At 43.4% G+C, this 12,409-nt stretch overlaps 1 protein-coding gene across 3 annotated transcripts in view; it reads right to left on the bottom strand.

The window, feature by feature from the left end:
* The window catches only part of LOC107313179 (plexin-A4), a 403,220-nt gene that overhangs the window by 39,984 nt on the left and 350,827 nt on the right, over positions 1-12,409 (bottom strand). For all 3 annotated transcript variants that reach the window (XM_032449091.2, XM_015861239.3, XM_032449104.2), the window contains exons 20-24: positions 11,713-11,947; positions 11,338-11,480; positions 7,830-8,098; positions 5,534-5,600; positions 3,903-4,049 (exon numbers count right to left, since the gene is read on the bottom strand). In XM_032449091.2, the coding sequence (XP_032304982.2) occupies positions 3,903-4,049; positions 5,534-5,600; positions 7,830-8,098; positions 11,338-11,480; positions 11,713-11,947 (861 nt within the window). The remainder of the gene's footprint in view (positions 1-3,902; positions 4,050-5,533; positions 5,601-7,829; positions 8,099-11,337; positions 11,481-11,712; positions 11,948-12,409) is intronic.

The raw sequence follows: 12,409 nt of genomic DNA, 5'->3' as shown, positions 1-12,409 counted from the left end.
GATTCAGATAATAATGACAACGGCACAGTTGTATAATTCCATGGCATCTTTCATCTCAAATGATCACAGAGTCATACATAAAAAGCGCTGCTGATATGCATCCAGTGTTGAGGTTATCAGTTGCCCCTTTCCTGCTACACATTGGTAGGGAAATGACATGGTAATACAGGCCAGATCAGCTCATTTGAGAATCCTAGAGGGGTCCACATGTCTGTAGAGACCAAGTTACCCTGCAGGTTTCATTGACCTGAGCTCACTTAAACTGGACAGAACTGATGTCAGCCACAGCAAGCTCTACAGAGTGGTTCAGCACCAATGCAAACAACTTCAGTTGCCTTCAAGAATGCAACTCACGCACTGAGGTCTGTGTCAGCTCAGTGCTAGTCAAGAGGTCAACACAGAAAGATATGGGAATGGGAGCAAAGAGAATAGTCACCACCGAGTCCTGCTCTCAGACTGACTTTTTAATAGAACCATAGGGTTGGAAGGGATCTTAAAGATTATCTAGTTCCACACCCCCACCATGGTCAGGGCTGACCTTGGGCTATGGCATCTCACTGGATTTGTGTTTATTGACCTTCTTTCTATATCCTTGGGCTTTTTTATCTGCCAGCCCTTCCAGCCATGAACTGTCTCTAAGTACACATATATATATGCAGTTCTTAGCACAACTAAGCCCTAATCTCCACTAGGGATTACTGGCATTTAAAATACAAACACATGGCTTGTGGTTACTCATATGGGGACCCTGGTCCTGAGCTCTCTTTATTGTTTGGGTGTTCTATCCTGAGACCAGGACATCGCCATAGTTTTGGTGCTTCTAGATTAGTCTGAGGAAGGTCCAAGGGGTAATCATACAGCATATCTTGGCAACAGAGCAAGGAGAAGGATGCCCAAAAAGACCAAGCATGGGAGAACCCTCTGATATCTCATTTCTGGCTTCCTCCCTGCCACCAAAACTCCTTGAAAGGCTTTAACCAAACACAGCTCAAAACGTGTTTATCCACCCTGGGCTACGTTGTCAGGATGGATGATCTGATTAAGCTCTCAACTCTGCCAAGGTGTGCAGGCACCATGCAGTGCATGCCATTGCTCAGTACGCATTGGGCAGCTCCTGCCTGCCAGCCCCGAGCACTCATTATCCAATTCTCTTGACAGCTTCCGACACACATCAAGGCCTTTGCTCCTCTGCATTATTTGTGTCAAGAGAAATGAAGCTGATGCAGGAGATGGATGGTCTTTCATCTCCCAGTAAGAGCAGAGCTGTGGCAGCAGGGAGGGAGGCTTGTGCAGCGAGGCTCTGGTGTGGTGAAAAGCTAAAAGAAGCCCATGGATTTTGGCAAAGGCAGATGGCAGCCAGCAGGAATGAAATCTTCTCATCTGCCATAGATGGAATAATCCAGCTAGGCTTTTAATAACGCTGCAGACCACCGATGATGATAACTGACTGTTAGCAAAGTTATTAACACCAGAGGGTGTTTCTTCGAGGTATACATCTTGGGAGAAGACCTACTGTGTAGCTGATGCACATTTATGCTGGCAAATATAATCTGTAGCTACCTTAATGTCTCCTGGGCTGTCCCAATTCATTGCAGGGGAATTGGACTAGGTGATCTTTAAAGGTCCCTTCCGATTCAAATTATTCTATGGGCTGAAAAATCTCTTGCATGTACACAAATTGTTCCACAGTGCAAAGACCTCAGCTTACTGTGGGCTGTGGGCTGCTTCCTTGGAGAACTACAGGACTTTGCACAGAGAAAATTGGAGCTATCTATCTGGTCTGGAAGTAAATCAGACCCAAACAATATAAATGTAGTGAATGAGGTGCACATTGTAAAATCAGTAATTCCAGATGTTTGAAACTGCTCTGTCTCCTTTTGTCTCCTTCAATAAGTCAGTTTCTTCGGATCTGCTTTTCACTCAAACCATATTTGAAACCATGACTTAAAATAATGGTCATGATTAATAAAAGCTAAAAAATAATGCCCTTCCAAAAGAAGTCTTGTCTACCTGGAATCATGGCAATAGACAGACTGTTTTGACGTGTGATTCAACTCAGTCCAGCATCCATCTAGCACTCATGAAACAGAACCCAATGAATCTCAGCCACAAACACTAGACTCACTGCAGTGACCAGGGAAATCCTATATTACAAATACTGAATCTCCTTTATTCCAAGCACTGAATAAATTCTTGCTTAATTTCATTACTATATATTTTTGACTATATATTTTGAATAAATTCTTGCTTAATTTCATTACTATATATTTTTGACAAAAAAAACCCAACAAAACACAGAATAATGTCTGTTCAAGAAGGGCAGAGGAAGAACAAAATATAACAGAAATAAGAAGAAACAAAAGGAAGAACAATCTTATTTGTATTCTGTTTCTTCTTAATCTCCTTCACCGAAGCTGATCTCTGTAAATCTGCTAAGATTCCTATCGGGTTATATTTGTCTACTCTTGAGATGTAAGAGGGAGAGCTGATTAACATCAAACAACACAAAGCAAATGGAAGAGAGCTTTGTTCAAGCCGATGTATAATTACTACCCTTTGCTGGCTGAGTTATATCAAACCTAAAAGGATCGGAGGGATTTCCTTTGGTGAAAGAGATCACTCTGTGCCTGATTTTCTTTCCCTTTCACTCATTCTCTCCAAAATCAGGTCTCCAAATTACTAGACAGCTACACATAATGGGAAAGAAGCACTACCCTGGTGATTTAATAGGAAAGTTTTAGAACACAAAATTAAACTGCAGTCTTGTTTAAGAGTAAAGTCTACCTACTCATTATCTCATTAGACTTGAATCCAACTGAAGTTAGGCTCTAGATTGCAGTCAGGGAAGACATCTGTAGAGTCAGCCCACCTATGCTAAGATTTAATGCAGGTCAAGGAGCTATCACTGACTGGATACAGCTCTCTAAGCAAGTTAAATAAAAGCAAAATGGACATCCCTCAGCTGATAATGTACATAATATCAGCTGCTAAGTTCAAAGAATCTTCTGATTGCAGAACCACAGAATATCTTGGGTTGGAAGAGACATTGAAGATCATCTCGTTCCAACTCCCTGCTGGTGTGTTCTAAGGAGAAAATTCTGGGAAATAAAAGAATTACAGAGACAGCTGAGCCCTTGCAAAGTTTCCATCATCCTGCAGAGGCTTAGAAGGTTTACTGTATCCAGGAAAAAAGTGAAGACCCACAAATATTTACATTAAGAAGAGGTGTTTAGTGTTCTTCATCCTTAACTGATGCTCTTTAATCATAGAGAAAAAGGATGTAATCTCACACGGAAGCCCAGGTTGGATGTATCCAACATAGGAATAAACAGTCTATCTTTCACCATGCAGTCAACCATATTTTTAATCAAATGACTCAGTGACAAGGAATAATTCTATTTCCCTTGAAATCTTTAAGTCAAGTTCATTTGTCTTTTTGTTGAGCTTGCTTAAAAGGAATGTTGTATTGACTCTGAAGAAGAACAGGGTGGCAGGGGTTGGAAGAGATCATGAGATAATACCATGCTAAAGCAGGTACCCTGCAATAGATACACAGGTAGGTGTCCATATGGGTGTTGAATATCTACAGAGGATTTCACATAACAGACAATGCCCATGGGGAACTCAAGATGGTCTAGGCATGAGATATGACACAGTGGAATTAAATTTGAGATATAACACAGTGGAATTAAATTGGAAGCAGTCATAATTGCAGAAATGCTTTGCAAGAGAACTCATCAGCAACATAACTTGGTTGTTGCTACTAGTAGGTCAGGCTATGCTGCTGGGTTGCAGGAAAAGACCCAGAAAATCTGTGTCCTTCACTGGCTTCTTTTCTCTAAATGCCTTTTTGTTAGGAAAAGGTGAACAAGCTCATAGGAGAGCATACTCAGAGTACTCACCAGTGTTTTGTAATCAATCTGCTGTCGGATGAGCTTGTCCTCACTCAGTGAGTATCGGGCCTCCCCAGTGATTGAGTCAATGGGACCCTTTTCCATTTGCTGCTTGATGGCACAGAAGAGGGAGAACAGAGGTTCACCAGCACACTCCTGCAAGGGTGAGAGACAACAATCAGGTGAGCAAGAAAAAGCACAGATGGAAATCTGGATCCCAAGCCCACATGATATCTCAGTGATTGCTGCTGCTTGCCATCCTCAGCCACTCCAGGCAGATGCATCATTGGGAGTCACCCTCACATCAAAAAATACAAAGGCTGTTTGAGTGACTGTTGCTGGGCCACACCTTTGCAACAGAGCAGGTAGTGAGATGGGTCCTGAAAGACCTGGAGATAGGGCTGGCAGGAGATAGAACCACTGGTGCCTCATCTCAGGTGTCTGGGCAGTGCCTACAGTCTCCCTTAGCACTCCTATGATGACAGCAAGTAGTGATGCTCGGGTAGGAGCAGCTCCATGACTGAGGGGAGGGCTGCCCCCAGAACCATGGTACCCCTTGTTCTGTGCAATTGCATCAGTGATGTCTGGTGCAACAAGCACCCCACAGGCAGCAAAGCAACCTCCTCTCCAATGTCTCCTTCCCTTCATTCATTCACTCTCTCTTCACTCTTCCCACACCTGTCCTCTCTTGCTGTGCCCTCCCTCTGCACATTCTTTGCCATGCATCTCTCCTTGTGCTTTCTTCTGTCCTTCCCTTCTCTTTCATGACTCTGCTCTTTCTTCTCTCCTTCCCACATTGCTCTCCCCTCTAGTGGTGCATCCCAACTCAATGAGCGAGGTCATTTTCCTCTGGTGTAAGTCCAGGCAAGAACGAGTTAATAATACAAAGCAAAGTGGCCCCTTTTTCAGTTCCTACACCTGTCTCCCACTTAATTAGCTTATCTGCCAGCAGCATATTGCTTCTGTGTGCCTGTCTCATGCACTTATCAGGCCACTGTTCAGGCTAAGGCAGGAAGACAAGTAGCTGAGTGGGTGGAAAGACTTATAAAAGCAGTGCTTTAGAGAGTCACCTCCTTGTACCCTTTCCTTTCAGCTGCAAGTGGGAATCTGATACTAGAGTCACTGAAATTACCTTGCAGGGACCTTCAAAACTTCCCCATGCATTCAGCCTTTGACAGGTTGTGCCTAGGGGTGGGAAAGGCTCAGAGGAATAGGACTGTAAAGCTTTGAAATTCCAAGCAGAGGTTGGTTATCTTGTTCAAATGACATAATGTGAGATGCAGGGAGATCTGGCAACTGCATTGAGAGTCAGGGCAAAGTGAAAAGGCATCTCTCTCCAAAAGGATGGCTGTGAGCATGGGACCACAGCAATTAGCACACCTAAGGGCTCAGTGTGGGTCCACATTAGGACATATCATCACCCAGCCATTAATGATAGGACTCACAGGCTGAAAGCCTCTTTTTTAATTATTATTACATAACTCTCAAAAGAGACCTTACAGTAGGAACAAGTGGGCTCAGAGGGTGTCTCAAGGAATTGCTGATCACTGTCATGCAAAGTCAATGCTACCCCAACTACACCTTGTCAAGAAGCTATGCATTAAAGCAGCTGCTCATCCAGGGCCCATTACTCATCTTACCTTGAGAAACTTGTACAGAAGGAAGGTGAACCAGTTGGTGAGCATTTTTTCAGCTACAGACTCTGTCCTAAAATCAGACCGGGATAAAACAAATATTGGAATAAGTTAGTCATGTTAGTCATCTCTAAGGTCTGGATAAGAGATTGCTTTTCTGCATGTTATTATCCAGATCACCAAGCCCCATGGAAAATCAGGCACAATACCATCAGGATTAAGCACATAAGCATTTCCTAGGGTCTCTACTTCAGTTTTGGATCTAGGAAACCTAGAAAATCCTTATTGCCCTTGTGATTCTCCAATGACTAGGAAAGTCCCTATGTGCCTGTTCTGCATTTTCTCCATCAGCAAAAGAATAGAACCTCAGAGATGCTCTGGGAGGATAAATCCATCAAATATGAGGAGCTCACAGTTAGGCCGTACAGATGAGTAGGTCATATAAGTACTTAAGGCAGATCTAAATCTCTAGAGAATACTTATCTGGTAGTGATTATCTCCCTGGCATTTGAGAGTAATTATAATCTTCACTGTGTCAATGTGGCGCATTCAGAGAGCAATTCCTGTAGCCCTTGAACTCTGTTTCCAACCAAGCAAAAATCAATCTTGTGACTTCAGAGTGAACTTTTCCTACAGATTAACTAACTTGTACTTGTTAACTGGGTTTGGGCACCAGGAGCACACAATAAGCTTGTGTTGCTTCCAATGCATGGACTGCTTCTGCTCAAGAAGAAAGCAAGAGTTCCTGCTTGAATGAGTAAACATGGGTCTTGCTAGACCTGGCTATCACCAAGTATCTTCAAAGTATCTTGCTTAGGGCTGTAGGTTGCTTTTTAGGTTCCTTAGTCTTTCAGCATAACATCGGTCTCATTTCTTTTGTCTACAGTGATCATTGCTGTGTCTCTCTCTAGTGACTCCATCTGTCAAACCCAACCTGTTTGTCCTGTGCTCCCCTCAGTCAGGGTCATGGAATGGAGCCAAACATACGTTCACATGTGGCCTGACAAAGGCCAAAGTGCATTCTCAACAAATGGGATTACAGTTAGAAAAGAGCTGGAAGAAGCTGAAAAAGGGGAAATGGGGGACTCAGGAAAAGACAGGGATGAACAATCAGAAAAGATAAGGAGATGGAGAGAGGGGAAAAGAAAGGCGAGGATAAATGAAGGGATAACTGGAAGAAGGCAGTGACAACAAGCATCAGAGGAGAAGCACAGAGAGGAAGGCTGAGGACTGCTGGAGGGAGGTTGCCAACCAGGCTATAGGACTCAGGGTGTCAAACAATGCTGAAGTGAAGACCATTTTCTGCCCCTGGTGTTGCTACTCTGAATGCCAAGAAATGCCTGCTGCTCCTCCTTTTGCTGGTACCTCATGATGGGCAGCGTGTCAGAACAAAACTTTCCCAGCAGGCACTACAGACCTCTCCTCTGCCTGAGCCATCCATTATAATCAGCTCTGAGCACCTCAAACACTGCTCTGAGCAGTGGCAAAGGCCATCCATCCCCTTTTTCACTTAAAGTTTTGACTTCAAGCAGAAGGGTTGGTTCAGACCATAGAAAGAAGATTAATATGATCCTAAAAGGACAAAATGCTGCCTTTCCTTAAGCAAGGAAACTATATTAACTACAGAGCAGCATATTCAAGTTTTCCACACAACTCTGGAGATTAGAATGTGAAGCACAAACCCAAATGAAACCATTTCTGTTGTCCTGCTCAGCTCTGCTTTCTGGGTTCAACTGGCTCCAAAAGCCAATGATCAGGAAGAGACAGGAGATCACACAATGCAGCGGACACAGACTACATATGTAGGTAACTCAGAAATGTGAAGCACAGCAGATTTGTCCACCTCTCAGGCATGATAAGGCAACTTCCAATTTACTCACTACGTAGTCCAAGTATATTACACAGCCTGTACTATGTCATATACTTGTTGGTCTAGCACAAGTCCACAATAAGGCTTATGAAATGTGGCCTCATGCTGCTCTTATGAAGTTTTCTGAAGATTCACATTAAAATCCACAGATAATGCAATAGTAGTAAAATTTCCAATTACTGGCTGAAGGAAGAGAGCAGCAAACCAGTAATGGAAAGCAAAGCCTTCACTCATCCCTACATGCCTTATCCACCTTTCCCTGCAAACAGCTTCATGCCAGCTCTACAGGGTCGTATGAACTATGGCTATATATAATTTCATACTCTGTTCCATGAACCAAAATCAAGCAAATGCATCATTTTCATCCAAAATGGAACTACATGCTTGTGTTAAATAGTGGGTCGCAGGTTGCCCAGCCCTGGATATCTTTACCTCCTGAGCAGCAGTTTGGGGTGGTTCTTGCTCTCCAGATTTTTGTCTATGAGGTCAGCCAAGAGCTGCTTGAGGACATCAGTAGCATATTCCAGCTTGCTCTGTAACACCGTCATGATCAGAGAGGCCACATTGCCACGATCGCGCATGGAGAAGCTGCGTTGGGACTCCAGTGTGCGGATGAAGGACAGCAGGAAAACCTTGTTGTTGATGAGCTGTGCAAAGAGCTTGAGGCCCTTCTCCACCCGTTCTTGCCTATAGCCAGGGACCTGTATGAGAAGAAAAAAAGTTTATACCTTTCTTTCACTGCTCACTCTCAGGACATTCCCAAGTGAGTCATACACAGTGTGCTACTTCTCTGCTCTTAGCCCTCCATCTCTTCCAGCTATATAATTCAACAACAAATAGAAGTCAGCTCTGAGATACAGAAAAGCTGTCTCCAACAGCAAAGAACATTAAAAAGAAAGAAAAGTTTTACGTTTTGGAGTATAGTTCTTTAAGAAGAGAGAGAGTCATTTGATAGTTAGGAAGACAGATAGACATTCCAACCACAGCCAGGTGGTTATTTTCAAGCTCTGCTACTCTCTCTCTGAACAGCACATCCAGAGGAAATTGCTGATGCCTGGATGTGGTATCATAGCATATTGTATCCTTATTGCTGTCAGACTGAAGTCTCACTCTATCCCCCTTTAACATCTCTTTTTAATCCCTGCAAGAAACCTGCCTAAAGAGAAAAATAGTCTGAGTCAGTGTTGGAAAGCATGGGGTTACATGAGTCTCTTGTTGGTCTGGACCTATGTAGGTCTCTTTATCTCCTCGTCCCAGCAGACAACAACATACCAGCTGCACTTCAGAAGCTGCCTAAACACAGGGAAGGTGCAATGTAAGGAGTATGAGGCATGGGTTTGGGACCCTGCTTAATGAGCTGGGAAAGACAGTACTAAAATAATGAGAGAAAGGGGTCCAGGTGTCTTGTTTTGAGGAGATGAAGAGATGCAGTGAGACAGAAACTGAGGTTGTGAGCATGGAGGTGGGTCTTGGTCTGAAGAACTAGATCACAGAAAGATTAAGGTTGGAAAAAAAACACTAAAAGACTGTAGTCCAGCATCAACCCATTACCACTGAACCACAGATAGAAGAAGGTGCCAGAAGGCACAGAGCTGGAACCTATTTTCAATGATGTCCTAAGGCAGTAGGATCCTGAGGTTTGGGAGGTGAGATCGTTTAGAGACAGGGCAATGGATAAGATAATGTGTATGTCTCATTTGTGAAAGGCTGGTGAACCATGTTTGGTGTAGAACAATTTAGGATCTCAACACCAAACCCTGGATTCCACAGTCTACAGTGGGCATAATCCTTTCCTGCTCTCTGTCTATGGATCAAAATCAAGCCACGCTCCATGGGAATACTTCATCCCTTTATGTGCTACACCAGTGAGTCCTAAATGAGAACCTCGAACTCATTCCTCCACATTTCTTTCAATCCTCCAAAAAACATTCCTGGAAGCAGGAGACTGACAGCACAGATCAATACATGCCTCTGCTGTAAGAATGTATTAACCACCTCGTTTTGGTGCTTTAATCCAAGTTAGTGTGCTTAAATGACCAAGTCATGCAAGACCCCATAAAGAATCGTTACTTTTTCATTCTGGAAATGAGAGACCTTAACTGTTTTTGCAAACTGAAAATAAATTACTTACTAAATAGCTTGAGACAATCAACCAACCACTACCACTCATCCTTCTAATAATTATTTTTAACTCACTTGTTTGAACATTTAGTATCGTCTATCCCCAGGTTACTATGTAGTATTAAAAAAATAACAAGAGAAGGATTTTGTAATGCATCTGGCAGCAGTTAATTAGCAAATGAGCTGGAAATAAGAAAGACCTGCTGACTTGAGGATCTCTGGGGCCTCTTCCCAATAAGTGCTGGCTCCATCTAGGTGCTATAGGGTAAGGAGCAGAATGGAAACTGCTTTCCCTTGTTTACCTGTATCCTAAGACTTTGACACTGAAAGAACTATAGAAGCAATAGAGTGGATTAACGGGGTAGAAAACCAAACAGAAAAAGATAATTAGGAAGGGGAGATCATAGAATCATAGAACTGTTTGAGTTGAAACAGACCCTTAGAGGTCATCTACTCAAACTCCCTGCAATGAACAAGGGACACCTACAGCTAGATCAAGTAGCTCATAGTCCCGTTCAGTCTGAATGTGCCCAAGGTGGCAGACTGAAACATTAACTCTGTGTCTCTCTGCACATATCTTCATATGAGAGCATCCATGCTAAAAACTCTGTAGCGTTCAGATACTCTTTGGTGGTCAGCTGGCTGAAGTTAATGAATACACACTTTGAAACCAGCTGTGGGTATGATAAAAGTGTTTGTATGTACATGGAGGAGAAATTAATTGCTGCTCATCTTGTGTGCTCATTTGCTGAAGCTGCTGAGCTGCATTTCCTGAGGGAAAGCAGCTTGAGGCTATAATGTATCCCAAAGGCAAATCTCTACAGTAACCAATGTGTTCTGCAGCTTCCTAGCCATTACCACAAGTCCTCATTGCTTCCAGTTCATTTTTTAATGGTTCTCACCTTACAGTATGATGAAGTTTGGCTCTCTTGAAGTATAGAAGCAAAAAGTAGCAGGAACCTCTGATTATACAATCAACCAAGCATGAAATTGCCTGTGCCAAATCCTATTCCTCCTCTCTGCCAACTAACTCAAGTTTTTGCCTCCAGGAAACCCTGCATGCCAGAACCTCTCTGAGGCACAGAGTTTGCCAGAGACTCTGAAGAGAGTTCAGCCAAGGACCTTGCTGGCCTTGGCCATAGTGTATGACCTGTTTCTCTGGCTCAAGTATCCCTAGAGCAGGTCCTGTCTATCTGCCAAGCCTTGAACCAGAATGGATAATGAGATCTAGGCCTGTAAAACTCATGCTGCCAAGGAGGTAATGCAGGCAGCAAGCAGACACTAGCAGAGATGGGCAGTGTCTCGCCATCCTCACATTGCTGCAGTATTGAGAGCTGGGATGCAGGAGGCACACATGACTGGGTTATGGGCAGATTGATGCCATATATATCTGACCTCCCTGCAAACCACAGAGCACAGCAAAGATGAATCTCCTTCAGAGAATGCAGATTGTAGGTGTTGCCAGGAAAAAAATGATGCTGGGTGGCATCAGCAATTGACAAAGCTGGTGTGATACACATGTATACAGTTCTGCTCTAAGACTCTTTTTTCCTGGCCCTTCCATGGTCTAAAAATCAAATTCAGGATGGAGACCAAAAGGGAGCTTAAGGCAGCAAACTAATAATTCACACAGATGTATGGTACTCTTCTGAACAGATGAGTGATCAAACAGAATTTAACATCTAATACAGTAAAAATCATCCTTTTCCAATCTAGACTGTAAATGAGGTACTGTTTTGTCCCTGGTAAGATACAGTATTGTAAGCTATCACGTCCCCTCCACTGTCACAACACATCTTGCAGCTGACAAGGCTGATACCTCCAGATCTCTGAGGACTGGGTGATCTTCAATTCCAGGGAATAGCACCCTCATGGTGTAGGTTCGGTAATCGAGGAAAGGGATCCCTGCTCCATCCAGGTCACTTGTCAGCTCATGAATATCTGTCTGCAGCTCTGCAAAAGCTGACACAAAAACCAACAAAACATACATCAGTAACAGTTCAGGTCTCTCTCATCATAATGGAAAAGACATTCAGCCTCACGTGAATGAGACATAAATGGAGAAGCAACAAATGGAGAGGAAGAAGAAGTTAGACAAGAGCAGTCTCAGTTTTCTCTGTGATATTTTGGCTCAAAGCTTTGAGTCTGGATTCCTTTCTCCTGACATTACATCAGCCTTCTTTCCTCATCATACCTTCTTTGCACTCAAGTGCCACTCTGGACTCCAGGTTATCCATCTGCATCTGCAGGCGTTTGAGGGTCAAGTCACTCTCTCGGGACTTGCGCTTATAGGCAATCAGCACAGCCACGATGAAGATGATGAGCAAGCCGCCTGCCACTGCAATGCTGACAATAGCTGGCAAGCTGAGAGGGCTGTCTGGAGAGATGTAGACCATCCCTGGGGAGAACTCCATCCCTCCTACACGAGCCTAGAGGGAAGGCAGGATAAAATTGCATTGGACAAGCAGAAGAACAGATGAAGTCCATCATCATCCCAATTAAGGCTGCTAAGCAAATCAAACTCAACACACAAAAGATGACTTCTCAAGTTAAAGAGAATATGAAGTACTTGGATACAGAATGGTTAAAGCATCTGAAATCTCACTAGGAAGCAGCTATTTTGGTAGTGCCACCATAAACCAGATTAGCAGAGGATTTTTAGTGAGACAAGTTTTACCAGTCCCAAAGCATGTATACATCAATGTAGGGATCATTTGGGGTTTTTCTCCCCCATCCTAAACAGCAATGCACTGTCTTGATATCAGTCCCAGAATGCATACAAGATATGTGATTCTTGGGTATGGTCTGATGGGCCCTAACTTCATTATGGGTTAGGGCATTGGGAATGCAGAAATCAGAGTCATAATTCACTTTCCACTCTTCAAGTTGAG

Source organism: Coturnix japonica, chromosome 1 (assembly GCF_054131305.1).
Source record: "Coturnix japonica strain WE chromosome 1, WE-NBRP24, whole genome shotgun sequence".
Lineage (NCBI taxonomy): Eukaryota > Metazoa > Chordata > Aves > Galliformes > Phasianidae > Coturnix > Coturnix japonica.
The sequence above is the reverse complement of the archived record's forward strand: the minus strand, read 5'-3'. Positions and strand labels throughout refer to the sequence as shown.